This window comes from Sturnus vulgaris, chromosome 3 (genome assembly GCF_052056855.1).
Source record: "Sturnus vulgaris isolate bStuVul1 chromosome 3, bStuVul1.hap1, whole genome shotgun sequence".
Taxonomy (NCBI): Eukaryota; Metazoa; Chordata; class Aves; order Passeriformes; family Sturnidae; genus Sturnus; species Sturnus vulgaris.
The window spans coordinates 51,213,622-51,228,531 of record NC_142245.1 but is presented as its reverse complement, the minus strand read 5'-3'; the positions used below and the strand labels follow the sequence as shown (position 1 = coordinate 51,228,531).

The window sequence follows — 14,910 nt, the reverse complement described above, 5'->3', positions numbered from 1 at the left end:
GTAATCTGGGAAGAGTGAGTCAATCACATGTACAGCATTTAAATTAAAATGAGAGAGCAGGGCAGGAGCAGGTAGGAGGAAAGAAACAAAACAAAACCACCACAAAATCCCTGAGAAAATAAAGCAAGGTATGTTAAAACCTGAACTGATAAAGATAATGCATATATACCAGAAGTGCAAAAAATTAATCTTACTTTCTTCAACACTGATTTCTAATAATTGTGTTGCAAGAATTTTTGTAGCCAAAGTGCAGATGTTAAGGGTTTTTTGTCTTTTTTTGTTTGGTTGGTTTTTGCTTTTGTTTTAACAAAAATAACAAACCTGCAAGCTTAATTTTAGTGGTAGGTACACACTTAACCTCTACAATGTTAAAGATGACAGTAACATAGTTGAATTACCAGAACAAGGACATTCTAATACAAGAAGATTACTTTGTTTCTATTTCTCAAAATGCTGTAGATAAACTAAATCTTAATGTTATGTGGCGTTAAAAGTGTAGTTGTTCTTATTCACCCCTTTGAATGGCATCTTTAAAAGTAGGCAAAAAAAAAGAAAAGGAAAAGCTTTGATAGAGGTGTTTGTATTAAATACCTATATAATGTATGCCTTCTTATTTGCTTTCCTGTTAGCGAGCAGTCCTAACATGTCCCCTATCCAAATTAAACACTAGAAGGCAGGAAAACAAAATAATCCATACTGTAGCTAAAGAAACTAAATTTTAAGTTGTATTAGTTTGCCAGCAGCTGTGTAGAAAGCCTCTCAGTATTAGTTAATAAAAAGTCATTCCTTCTTTATGTTTTAAAACATTTAGGCCAACTAAACTGTTGTTGCAAGTTTTGCTTTTACATGTACAGTGCATCTTTTAATAGCTGTTTGAAAATATAAATTGATTATTCTTTCAGTATGACTTCTCAGCAAAACTCAAACTTTGTGTATATTAAAGTAGAATAAGCAAGGAAAGGGAACAAAGCAAAATTGACATCAGGGCCAAACTCTGTCCTAATGAAGTAAAATTAAATATCAGTCTGAAACTGAACAGGATCGAGAGATGCTTGAGCTCTCATGACCTTAGAACAGGTAATTTGTATCATTTATGTTAAGTTGAAAGTGGATTGTTAGGGTCTGTGAGTCATAAAGCAGTACAATTCCTGCAAGATGAGGCAGATTTAAATTTTGTACTTCAGCTGAATATCCAAGGAAATCTGGTAGGAATTGTATTTGATCCTGCAAACCTGTCTGGAGGTTAAGTCATAAAAATGCATTTTTTCCAAACCCTAATTTCATTGTAGTTTATCAGAAAATTAATTTTATTACAGAACACATGATGACAGCCACTAACATTTCTTTGAGTAAATTAATTCAAATTAAGAGATAATGTAGTCAATGATGCAAGTTACAATCTCTCTTTCTGAGAGGTCTGTAAGAAACAAAGTGAGTGCAGATCGCTTTTTTAAATCCAAGTCTAGTGCTTCAGCACTTACTAGTCTTTCAACGTGAACAGTGAATTTTCACTGTGCTAAGAAAAAACATTTTGAGGTTTTCACTTGATGCTCCTAAGGTAGTTGCATGACCCGTGAATGGAATTTCAGTGCATTTTGCATTTCTCTTGACGGTAAAGACCATCATTGGTGGTACACGGGAAGAATGTGTAGATATTATGCTGGTGTAAAATGTTTAACTGCCTTTTGAATTCAGTTACTCATTCTGATTGCTCTTCAGCAATGAAGCACTTTTTAAGGACAACGTGCAATGATGAAGTGGATTCAAAGTTTGAAGTTACCCCTGCAATTCAGATAAAACCAGGCATACATTTTACTAGGCTGAAAGAAAAGGCCACCAACCATCCTGGAATCCAGTAGCTGTACTATTAGTACAGTGTCCAGTTAGTTTCTTGGTTTGGAATTAAATCTCACATCCTCTTCCCTCCCAGAAACAATCAGCATTACTGTAACAGTGGGCAGCTACATAAGAGTAAAGCTTTCCTGCATTTGTTTTGCTATTGTTTTAAAAGGAGAGCTGTCCTTGAGTTTTGGTTCAGCTCCAGAGCCCTCTGTCACTTGTTCTTGAAAGCTCGTCTGTCACAAGATGCTTTTGTTCAGAAGATCCTGCAGGTCCCTTTTGTACTGTTGAGAGCTGTACCTGCTGACTTAAAGTATTTCTGTACGAGCTCCCAAATGCACCTCTCATTCAGTACAGCTGGTTACTGGTGCTGCAGTGACACTAAACTGCCTCCATTTTGCTGTTGCTTGTGAGACCCTGCCTCTCTTCCTGGCTTTCCAGTAGAGCTATGTGTTCCCATTCTGTTGACACTTCCTCCTCTTTAGTAAGGTGTTGGAGGAGTAGGTGAGAAATACTTTTTCTTTTCTTAAGGCAAGTATTGTAGCACAGTTTTTCAAAACATCCATTAAAATGTTCTGCCCTTCTTCTCCTCAAGCTTAAACCTTCACAGTCCCCTGAACCAACTGTTACTGCAATGTGTATTACCAGTACTGCTCCTCCTTTGTGTTTGGTCTTAGATAATTGATCCATTTGACAGGTCATGGGTAACAGTAACTAGCAATGCGTAGGAACTCCAGTACTGACTATAGGAATACCGAGGGAGGTGCACACACGAGGGAAGGTGATTTCCAAACACCGACTGCATTGCTGGATGAAAAAGGTATTTCTTCTCCTAGTAGAAGCACTGCTAACTTTGTAGAAGCTTTCAAATTTTCTTGAGGGAAAACAGTAGAAATCTCCCTTATAAAGCTGAAAGTAGTGCAAGATAAAGAGCAAATGCAGAATTTCAAAGACAGTTTTTGAAGTGAAGTCAGCGTAGCCAGGTGTTACTGGGCAGTTGTGTTGTGTTGAGGATACTTTGTGCATTTGTTCTAGGTGTGTGAATGAAGTAGTTACGAGTTCGCTACATCGAAGACCTAAACGATCTCAGTTTAGCTCTTTGCCATTTGTTAAGTGAGTTAACAGGCGCCGGTTCATTTCTTCTGTTGGTGCGTACTGTGTTCTGCCTTCGCAGAGGCAGAAGCCGCGTTTACTTGTGAGTACAACCCCTTGGTCAGTCAGGTGTAGGAGCTAGCCGCGGTGCGCTGTGGACCCCGCGCCGCCCGCATTCCTGGGAGCGCTCCCTGGGAAGAGGGGTAGGCCCGTGCAGCGCGGCGTTCAAACCGCTCCCTCCCGACACCCCCCGCGAGGGCCAGCCCCGCCGCTCATTGGCTCTGCCGCGGGCATGTCGGCTTCCTATTGGCAGGGCTGCCGCGGTGCCCCGCCCCCAGCCGCGGGTGGCTCTGCGGCGCGGGCGGTTTCGCTGCTGGCGGTGCCGCCGGCTCGGGCTGAGCGCGGGCGGGGTCCGTGCCCGCCATGGCGCTGCTGCTGCTGCAGCTCCTCCGGCGGCTGCTGCGCTGCCTCGGCTGGCCGCGCCACCAGGTGAGAGCCCGCGGCGCCTGCCTCCGCCCCAAGAGCCGCTCGGGCGGAGCGTCTCGCCTGCAGCCGCTTGGCTCGGCGGGAAGGGAGGGGCGGGAAGGTGGTCGCACTGCGAGCGGTGGGGCGGCTTTAGCGCCCTCCTTGCCCGCGGCCGGGTTTGTCGGAACACGCTGCCTGCACGTGGGGACGCGTGGGGTCACCGCCCTGACACAGCCGCTCGAGTGGCTCTTTGTTCCCTTGAAGAGCGTAAGAAAGTCGCGGTGTTGGCTGCTCGTGTTTTGTTGTTTCAAATACAAGGCTACGTCCCCCTTCCCAAGCAGCAATTAATCCCGCGTGTTCAGAGACCGGGAAGGCGTGGCGGGGGAATCTGGAAGAGGCCTTGGTGCTGTGCCCGGGGCTGATGTTGGAGCGTGAGGTCGTGGGCAGCTCCTCAGTGGGGGCTGTCAGCAGCGAGGCACTGCTGCGGCTTGTGGTTCTGAGATAATCCTGGCGAAGCTACTGAGTATCTCCAGGAGTGCTGATTTGGCTGAGCTGCCCTGTTTACTTTCTGGTTCCGTTGTTCGAAGCTGTTGATTTTTTTGACAGGCCGTGTTTTTTGAAACTCAAATGTTTGGCAGCAGTATAAGTCGTACGCTCAGAACATGCCTTCCTTCAGCAGTCTCATCAGGAAGGCATTTCCAGCAGTTATACGCTGTCATAAGGAAGTATCAGGCCAAGGTATGTTACATTTATTTCACTTTTTTGCTAATTGTTCTTTCCCAAGACTTATACGGGTATATGTGGTAATTAAATGGGTACTTTTGCCAGCATCTGAAGATATTGGCCTTTGTGCCGCTTTAAAATATTCTGTATTTTGGCAGTGTTTTAGACGCTGTCTGCCATACCAGTGTAGGTATGGTGGACTTGGACTTTCAGCTTGAGAAGAACATTGAAAAGTTACGTTAACCAAACTGCATTCTATTTAGTTACCTGTAACATGGAATAATTAAATAACTTTGATTAGAGTGAGATTAAGAACTGAGGGCTACTGTTTTGCTTCTCAGGTTCAAAGGTTTTCTGATTTTTAGGTCACATCTCTTTGCCAAAAAAAGGAATATGGATCTACTCGAAGTGTTGTCCGTAGACTTGGGACAATTCTTTCCTTGGAGCCCTATCCCAGACCTTATTTTCAAGTAAGCAATTTATTGTCATATATATACTTCACCTGTTTGTATTTTCTTGTTTCTTAATTTGATGATAGCTTTCCTCTTTTCTTTTTAACTTGTGTAGTTGTGTGGTGCATCCCTTATACTCATTGTTTTCAACTTCGTTATAGCACTGTTTAAAAATTCCTTTTTGCTGAGGCAAAACCTTCAGTATGTGCTGAATCTAGTTTCCCTTTTTTTTTTTTTTTCCTGCCTTTTTTTGGCATTGTTCGTTTTTAGTTTGTTCAAGACCGAAGTCCATTGAGTTGTGATGAACAAAGTGCAGCTCCAGATCCTGTGGCTCCATCATTTGCTGATGTCCTGTGGGTGGCAAATGATGAAGGACAAGCATATACTAGACTTAGGTAAGTAAAAGTGTAAAAAGGAATAATAGAGCTTTAGCCTTCTCTATGGTGTGTTATATTGTGTTTGTTTTCCTTTATTCCTAACCTTTTCTGAAAACCTATTGGGTTTTTTGGGGGGTGGGGGGGACACAGATGGATGACTTCCTCCTTACCTGAAGATTATGACTGTGTAAAGTATTCTTTTCTGAAAGAATTCTGAAATTGAGTCTCCCTTTTCTTCGTAGTAGTAGTATGTCAGGTGCATTATTGGTACTTTAAATGATACTCACAAAATATTTAGGGAGGGAGCTGGTTGTTGCTGGTTGTTCCGTAAGATTATTCCTATCTTTAGCCTTTTAGTTTACAACCTGTTTGATAAACGTTATAAATGGGGAAACAAGAAAAATAAATTTAAATGTCTCCTTTTGGCTTTGATTTTTACAGTGCAATGTGTAAGCCTTGATGGTCGCTTTGATGAAAAAACAAACGTAATTATTTTAAAAGCGTTTTGAATGTAGTTTATATACATATTTCTAGCTTTTATAGAGGACTGAAGGAAAATAGTTTTACAAATTACAAAATATTTCAGTACTGTGAAATGACAAATTGTCCAGGAATTTGCAGACACAAATAGTATACAAGTTCTGTCTTGTCTTTTTTCCCCCCCTCAATGGAGAAGAAATAGAAAGTTGTCTTGCTGTTCCTCTAAAGATCTGTTCAAAATCAGAGGATGAGTTAGAGCCAGAAGCAAGATTAAAATGTGCACACTTGTATTGTCTTGTACTGCATCTGTATAGGGCGGTGTGATTCTGCTTCATGTTGGCATTTGTTTATCTGTGATCTTTGTGCTGCTTGCCAGTAATGAAAATACAAGAAATTGATGAATTGAAATGACACACTTTTCCTTGGAGAAATTGGATACAGTGTGTTTTATCGTATATTTCCTGAGGCGTTATTGTTAAATTATTAAAGTTTGTTTGTAACAGCTGTAAAATAGCAGAAAAACAAGAACATTGTTGAAAGAACAAAAAAATCCTGTCCTGTTTTGTCCCGCTTCTGCTTTTCTTTAGCTGGCCAGATTCACAGAACTATGACAGTTCATTCTTTTTTTGTTTCTATTCTTTGCTCCTCCTCCTCTTCTGGCTCTGTGGGATGTTTTTCAAGACCAACTATTCTAGTTGATGTCTCTTCCTTCTGAATCAGTGTTTATAGCAAGGGGGCTTTGGCAAATCAGAAAGCAGTGTTTCAGGTCTGATTTGAAGTAAAAGGATGTTTAAAATAACGGAAAAGGTCTGGGCTTTTTTTTTTCAATCAAAGCTTAGTGCATCTTATATGAATCAGGTAAATTTAGTTTCTTTCCATGTTTTGTAATGAATTTCTGCTAGTTTGATTTTATACTTATATTTTAAGTTTATTTCTGCTGGCACAGACTTCAAACAATTTTTAAAATTAAAACCTGAGACTTATAGCACAATTTTCTAATGCTGTCTTTGGTTATAGTAAGTTTATAGGTGGTGAGATTCTTGTTCTGTAAGTTTGTATCAAACATTATTTTCAAGTACATTTTCCGAAAGATAGTAACTACTTTGCTGCTTGCAGTGTTCATGTTAGAGTTTGATAAATGACTAAAATTTCTGAAGCCTAATTAAGAGATCATTCTTCTTTGACTCTCCTGCCTTTCATAATCATGTGGCAAGAAGGGAGAGACACCTTACAGTGTCAGTCTAATAATTATTCAATAATGACAATCCTACTGTATGACTTTATGATGTTTAATTATCCCTGAGTGAATTGTCTGACTAATTCTTATGATGACTTTGCAAGGATATGCATTGTACTTGAGCAAAGGGAGACTTGAAACATTTTAGAATTTATGAATAGTTAACAGTGTAGCTTCCTTAAATAGTTGGGAAAGTTAGATCTTGCTGAATGATGGTAACTTGCTTGAGCAGCCCGAGTAGTTTTGAGGTATCCATTGTTGGCTGAGCCTTTTGAAACTGTGGGTTTTTTTGCTTTGTAGGACTGAATTGAGGAGAAAAGAGAAAAGTACAACTCCTCCTGACCTGTATGCATGTCTAGATTCAATACAGAGTATTCCAAAAAACAGTGGAGAGAAAGACAGTGTTGATCAAGCAGCACTCCAGAAAATTTCTGCCCTTGAAGATGAGCTGACCTTTCTTCGTGCTCAGATTGCCGCAATTGTTTCAGCACAGACCTTGGGAAACATTCCCTCGCGTAAGCCCTTCTTGGTTTGGAGCAAACCAGTGTTTCTTTTTTTTGCTTTAGAGCCTACGATATCTGATGTTGGTAGAGAACATGTTTCACTCTCCTAACTGAAGATACACCAACTAAATTTACTGAATATAATACTTTGTTTTTCCTTTTGCTATTTGATACACTTTCACTTTTCTATTTTGTGATCTGTTTGTCAAGTTCAAATGCAATTGATCCTAAGTACTCTTTATTCTCACTTCCGTGTTGGTGAAGGAGCTTAGTAACATCACTATCCATAGTCTACTAATAACTGCTTAAAAAAATTATAGACTATTGTCCCTTTAGGATTTTGTACTGTTTCTAACACATCAAAATAATGGATAGAAAAAGTATTGTAAGTCAGCCAGGTTGAGGCTATAACAAAAACAAATGCTACAAGCAGATGTATCCTAGGTAGTTGGTCTCCAATATGCGCTTCTGTCTTGTAACCTCTTTTTTTTCCCTGATAAGTTTTGAGTCTCAATTGTCTTACTTGCAGACCAACCCCACTGTGGTTGCTGAAATACTTGGACTGGTGTGAGGTAGTTATATTTGTGTGGCATTGTGAGGCACTTCTGTGATTCAGCTGTTCTGTTGGGTCTTCTCTGTCTCTTCTCTATTGCACTCAGTATTGTAATCTGTTTTACATGTTTTGGTTATTGTTTGCTTCATGGAGGTTATTGCAACCTCTAGACCATTGATCACCATATGCAGTCTGCTGATTTATCTAGTGCCTAGATTGAAGACACAAGAAGAGAAAATCAGAGCAGCACAAGACACTGCAGATTCATTACTTCATATATTGTGAATTTGTGGTTTTGAAGTAATGTTCTTTGTTTTAATTTTAGTAGTTCTGCGTTGTAATGTGCAAGGTGTCTAGGAAAGCACTTTCAGAGGGCAGTCTTATCTTGACTTAAAACTGATTAATTCTGGATGTTAATATATGTTGTTGTTTTTCTTTTCCAACTGTATGCAGAAGCCTTTAAAACACTCAGCGTTCCAGATGGATTTTACCCACTGCCAGCCATGACTTCTACGCCACTGTCCGTCTCTCACAATCACTTTGTAATTCCCTCGCCTCCTCCGCTTCCTTCTGGTGCACCATCTGGTGTTGATGCGAGTAATTCTGCCCTGCAACTTATCAAACAACGCCGAGCTGCAAGAAACAGTGTTTCAACTGCAGCTGATAGTACTGATCACCAGAAGACAAATAATATTCCCAGTATGATGGATGTTTTGAAAGACCTAAACAAAGTTCAGTTGCGAGCTGTTGAGAGGTAGGTTGGGTTGGGTGTGCATCTCAGCAAGCCAAGGCTACCTAAGCATCAACACTTCAGTAGCACTAGAGAACACCAGTCATTTAAAGAGCAGCTACTGCTGACAAACTGAAGTTGGCAACTCCTGAATTCACAGCGTGGAATGTAAGATACTTGTGACATGGCTTTTAGATGCATTTAAAATGTGCTGACTATCACAGCATTTTAAACTACTCTGCAGCTTCCGTGTGCAGATCTCAGGTTTGTATGGGGAGGTGAGGAGTCAGTTACAAGGCTGCATGCACAGGTACAGGAAACTGATCTGAAAAAACAACCCTTCTGGATTCACTGTGAAAGCCAAATCCTCAGGCAAACTTTAGAAAACTACTGTTAGCATACTCAAAATATCCTGGTTCAAGCTTTGAAGTGTTAACAAAAACATGTGCTGTATCATTTATTGAAAATGTTTCATAGACTTATATTTCAATAGTGCAGTTGGATTATTATAAATATTTTTGGTAGTCAGCTGTTTTGATGGTAAGTGCAGTTGACTTGTAAAAAAATTGTTTTACTAAAGACTGCAACACCTCTTCTGATCTCTGCTATTCTAGGTATAATAGAGATTGTACCTTCAGGGTTCTTTTCTGAACTTCTTGGGTTGAAAAAGTAAGAAAAACTGAGCCTGTAATGAATGTTTGAAGCTCTTAATGTGGGAAGAATGTCACTTGGCAAAATATTCTGCATTCTCATTTCAACATTTTCTTAAATGTGCACTTTATCCCTGAAAATGACTAGCACAAAACTTGGGCAAATAATTTGCATGCAAATCTAAAGCATGTCTTTATGCTTTTGATGACATTCTCACAGTAAATAAGGCAAATATAAAATGCACTTAGGTAAACCTGTGTGTTTCCATTAGATATGTTTTTTCCTCAGTAATTCCATGTATGGTGAGCGAAGAAAATGAGATGTTTCAGTTGACAACTTTAACATCTTGAACAGGGGCATAATTAGCAGGAAGTGGTAGCTTGTACATTCAAAAGTCTTTCTAGATTTAGGCATCTACATGTATTCTGAAGTAGAACTTAACAGAATAATGAATAATTTCTATTCTTGGGGAGAGTAATGATGATCAAAATTGTTACAATCTTTCTGACAGTTGTTTAATGTGTACACTGCAAAGGGAAGTCCTCTATTCTCAGAAACTGAGAGCCTGAAGATCCTAGTTTCTACCACCCAAATACCATCTGACACATCGTGCAAGTGCTCTGAGGGCTTGTTTTTATAGGGACTCTCTGGTTTTGTGTTAAGCAACATTTACTGTAACTTAGAACTTGGTGTTGTCAGTGTGCATTATTAGTACAAAGCATCAGCCTGGAGACTGCACTTTACTAGCAGAACTCTGAACACCCCTAGATTTTTCCACCCCACCACCCCCCCTCAGATATCTCAATGGTTAGAAAGTCTTCTGATTTATTGTCTTGGACTAATCACTAGCTTCAACACTTATCATGAGTTTCGGGTGTAGGTGCCATTTTGATTTCTGAATTTAAATGAGCTTAAAATGAATAAAATTTAAATTAAATTGTGTTCACAATGATTATGAAATACCTTAGTGGGACATTCCCAGTAACCTATTTTATTATGACTTATAAATGACTTGGTATAAAAACTGCAATTTTGCTTTTTTTTTTTCTTTGCTTGTTGTTTATAATACTTCAACACTTTGTGTTGATTTTCTGACAGTTTTCGTCATGGAACAGCATCAATTTGTGTTTTCAGGCTAAGAATCTGGCTGACAAGTGGTTGGGTATAATTGTATCAGTTGTATGTGATGAATTGCTTTAAAGTTACAGTGGCATTACTTGTGTAATCAGGGATTTATAGAATAAGGTGTTTTAAAACTTAGAGGTTGTGTCTCTAGATTTTGGATTAGTCAGCACAGGATTAGGAGACAATAATTTTTGTTGTTGTTGTTCATAGGTCTCCTGGAGGTACTCCTCTTTCTAGACCTAAAAAGACACAAAGTTCAGATTGGGATCCAGTTGCTTTACTAACTCACGCTCTAAAGCAGAAATTTGCACATAAAAATGATGATGAAGATGATTCCTTGGACAAAGAAAATCATTCCTTTGATAGCTCTCCGTTTTCTAGTCCTGAGATGCCAGTGGTATGTTTTTATATAAGAATGTGTTTGTATTCTTGAACTGACTGCTGTTTTCATGCATAGTTGCAGTTTTTACAAACCTAGAACTTGATCTACAGTTTTTGTCACCATCAGCCCAGGTAGTTACTTTATTTAAAGTATAATCGAAGCAGAAAATCTCAAATTAATTTGGGTGGATTTAGACTGGTAAATGCTTCTGGATGTGCAAAGAAAAGAAAACTTAGAAGACTGATTTTAAAAATTCAGTTCATAGTTAATTAACTATGAACCTTACCTTGATGGTACCTGGTAGTTGTCCATGCATGGAAACTGCGTGTTTAAATAGTTAATGACTAATTTTGCAAATAAGGATATTAGGAAGGTACAGGAAAGTCTGACAAATACACCCTAATTGTTCAGAAATGAAAATGAATCTGTAGTCCGTAATATTTTCCTTTGAGTGTAAGTTCCACACAGTTTGAATCTTTATCCAAAATGAGTTGTGATTCTGTTGTAAAGCCCATGAAGAATACAGCTTTTCCTAGGAGCAAAGAAGTGGTAGACAGAGCCGTTGGACTAAGGTGATTCTGCATAGCCTGTGCCAGCTACCTCAGCTTTTACAGTCCCACAGTTGTTTGATTGGTTGTTAGGCATTTCCACAAACCTCAGAACTGCTCATATAAGATGGATAGAAATAGGTGGCACTAATTTAAACTCTGCTCTGTCTCTCTGCTTAGCAATTCTATCTTTCTATCCTAAGAGTGAGATAAAAGATTTGGACTGTGACATTTGTTACCTAATGGAGGGAAATAGTAATGCAGAGCATACAGTGGAAATCCAGATATTCTTAGATATTCTTTGGAAGATGCTCTTACGTGTGGCTAGCTGTGTGGCTGAAAACTTGAGGAAAACTAATCTATGTGTGTTCTTCTTTCTAGCTATAATGATTTGATTTGATTTTTTTAAAATTTATTTCAGCTACCACAAGGATTTTCCAAGCTAAATGTAGCATATATTTTACAGTCTGCAGTGTGTCAACAGTTCTGGTGTAGTCTTAATAAATTTATTTGACTTCTTTTTTTCTCCAAAAGAAAAATCAAAATATCTTAAAAATAACCATGCAGGTATTTTGGATGCTGCAGACTGTTGAACGGCTTAGCTGACATACCTGATTCTAGATACAAAGATCAAAAATAGCTCTTGGAACAGTTTGTATATGAAATAGCTTTTGTTTCAGGATCTGACAGCTGGATTTTAAAGTCCTGGAAAAGAGATTCTGGTTAAAGCAGAATAATCTTATGAGTTTGTAACCAAGCGTCTAACTGTTAACTGTTGAGTGTTTTGAAGAATGAATATGCTTAAACCAACTGCACAGACTTACTATTTTATTCTTTCCATGTTGAGAGAAGTGCAACAGATCTTTCAAAATGCTTTTCTTGTAAACATCTTCTAATTTAGTTTCTTGGGTATAGTTTTAACTTTGTCTCTGCTCCTCAGGTTGGACGCTGCAGTCTGAAGCCAAATGCAAAACCCAGCCTTACAAGAACTGATGGAGTTAAGCAGGTACCAGCATGGAAAGCAAGAGCTCATATTTAGTGGAGACTTCCAAGGAAAGTTCAGTCTGTATAAAGTGGTGGGTCCACTTTGAAACTGCTGTAAGGTGCTGTAACGTGTTGTTCTAGAATATACCTTTCCTATGCTGTTGAAATTTAGGTGTTGAGGGTTTGTAAAATTACCTCTTCCTTCTATTTGGTTTCTCAGTGGCAAAACTTGTAAATGTGATGCTCTTACAAGAAGCACAAAACTTAGAGAAGGCTTCTGTTGCTATGGAGCAGTGTCTTTAGAACCTGGGAAATTAAAGAAGGCAGTGTGTGTGTGGTGAAAACAAAGATTTATTGCTGTGATGGCTGAGGCACATGCTCTGTTTGCACTCCAGTGTAAATAACAAGGAAGTGTAAACGTTTTGTTAGTGTGTTAAAACTACTGTATATAATGGTAATACTTTTGGTGAGTGTGGCATAGTTGCCTTGGTTCTCTTTGCAGTTTGCCAATGCAACTCCTTATTCCATGTGCAAACAGTTCTCTAATTTATTTTGGGTCAGGAGACGAGCATTTATGTTTGTGGAACTTTGTGCCTTAAGTAAACTGCAGGTCATCGTTCAATGCCTGTAATATGAGGGAGTTGCTTTCTAAGGTAAAAAAGACCTTGCAGAGAGATCTACTTGCACACAGTCTAAATTTCATATGTAACTAAATATTAGTTCCTATCTTGGGATGTGCATCTGAACTCAGTTTTGTTCATAAGAACTTAAAAAATAAAATTCTCTTTATATTGTAGATGTGTGTGGTAGTGGCGTTTTGTGTTGCAGACTCTTTTGTATCTTAAGAACCGATCATATTAGACAAGTTCTTAAATTGCGTTTTGTAAAATTCCCCGTTTCCAGGGTTCCAACAAAGAACAGCTTGTATTTTTTCCTACCAGAGTACTTAATTAAGCCACTTATTTACAAATTTATTATGGTCCACTGCTTACAGGAGCTGCTTTCACCTAATCTTTTGTCTAACAATCCTGATGTATAAAACCCAAATCCTGTCAGACTGTTGAATATGTCCCTTATATCCCGGGTGCCTTCTATTTCCCTGCTCACTTACATGGAGTAGACTGACAGCTGCATCCCCTTTTACTCTGGAATCTTATTTGTAAAGTTGTAAGAAATTAGTGTGCAAATACCATGCTTGCGTTTTCGTTTTAAAAATTATCTTTTGACTAAAACTGGAGCTTACAAGATTTGATATGCTTCTAAAATTAAACCTTCTAGGTGTTTTTTTCTTCTGAATTTAGTAAAATTATTGAACTTTATCATATTTTCCCATTCCTTGATTTATCTGTAACAGTTTGGCCTTCACTTTCTTCCAAAATAAGCATTTGCTGCTTTCTCTACCTAAACTTGATAATTGCTATGAAATCTGTACTGAATATCCAGCTCAGCTCCATACTTGATAGTTTTACCCTCTTCCATCAAAGCTCCTCGTTGTCTTTTGTCTGCTGCTCTGGTCTCTGCTGTACAAGAGCAGCAGGGAGTGACAGTGAAGGAAATCCATGCTGAAGAGGACATGAAGGCAGGTGAGTCCCAGTGAGCACAAGGGCTATAAATTGGCTCCCTCTTGCTCAGGATCTGCAGTGCAGTGAGGTGGAGCAAGTCATCTCCTGGTTTAGATCAGTGTTCCTAGATCCCAGGGGATTTCAGGGGTTGTTTCAGGGTTTTCAGGCCCTGCTGTTGTGACTGACAAGCAGGAGAGAATTCCTTCTTTGAGAGACTGAATTGTGTGCAGAGCGATACGCTAGTGTCTCTCCCCTACATCAGTTGCTTTATGTGACTAACAGTTTCTTCTCTTCATGAAGAACTATTGTTTTGGACTCCTTTTGCAATTTTTCAGTTCTCCCCAGGGTTCATCATTTAACTACAAGTTTAGTCAACAGGAGCAGTTTGCATTGAGAATTTTGACTTTGGAAGTGTCTTTTCATTTTAGAAGGGACTTATTAAGGAATTTCTCAGTACCTCCTCACACAGTAATCTAGTGTCAGAAGCATCTGCAAATTTTAGTGAGCTATGCCACCCTTCTGGTTCTTGGATACTGTTGATTTTTGTAATTTTGATGTGAATTGTGCAATGATACACTTTATAGGTGATTGCTTCCTTAGGGAAAAGAATAAGTAATGGGCCATGTGATTTTTTTTTTTTTCCTCCACCTACATATTACAAGAACAGATTCTTTATTTTATGTAGTTCCAGATGTAAAGAAGTCTGTGGGTGGCATCTGGTAACATCTGACAGTTCTTAATACCAAGAAGTTGGAAAGCTTAGCAAAAGTTAGTAATGAAAAGTTCTATCACTCATTAGAGATACTTTTCTCCCTTTTCAGAACTGATGGAAATACAGTCTTACTTTCTTTGACTAACTGTGTCAACAACTGGGAAGCACCTTTTGGTCCTCTGAAGCTTCCTGTGCCCACCTGGAATCCATTCCATGTTTTACCTAGGAATGCCCTTGTTTACATAAGGTTCCTAACTGAATTGCTCGGTCACAATCAAGAGTTGTGCTATTGATCTGGGAGAGGAGGAGGAGACTCAGGAGCACAGTGCTCTACTGGTCTGTTGGCAGGATCTTGTGAAAGGTTGCGCTTTCTTATCACTGAAGAAGTCTGAAAAACCTACTCTCCTACTGCTCCCAGTGAACTTTTGGGCAGGATATCTTCCTTCAGGAGGTGTTGGGGTGGTTGATGCAATGAAGGTTGGTTTTGTTTTTCTA

The 14,910-nt window shown here is 39.1% G+C and overlaps 1 protein-coding gene across 1 annotated transcript; it reads left to right on the top strand.

The window, feature by feature from the left end:
- Positions 1-3,253: 3,253 nt before the first annotated feature.
- On the top strand, positions 3,254-12,937 carry MTFR2 (mitochondrial fission regulator 2). The gene is made up of 8 exons (XM_014879084.2): positions 3,254-3,420; positions 4,003-4,134; positions 4,485-4,589; positions 4,842-4,966; positions 6,966-7,180; positions 8,175-8,475; positions 10,438-10,624; positions 12,098-12,937. Exons 1-8 carry the CDS (start codon positions 3,355-3,357, stop codon positions 12,194-12,196), a joined length of 1,230 nt encoding a protein of 409 aa, XP_014734570.1. The 5' UTR covers positions 3,254-3,354; the 3' UTR covers positions 12,197-12,937.
- Positions 12,938-14,910: the final 1,973 nt, after the last annotated feature.

Bases quoted from the DNA above. Each gene is read 5' to 3' on its own strand.
- MTFR2 (XM_014879084.2), top strand. From the start codon at position 3,355: ATGGCGCTGCTGCTGCTGCAGCTCCTCCGGCGGCTGCTGCGCTGCCTC. The intron at 3,421-4,002 runs GTGAGAGCCCGC...TTTTTTTGACAG, and splicing joins TCGGCTGGCCGCGCCACCAG to GCCGTGTTTTTTGAAACTCA. The intron at 4,135-4,484 runs GTATGTTACATT...TCTGATTTTTAG, and splicing joins TAAGGAAGTATCAGGCCAAG to GTCACATCTCTTTGCCAAAA.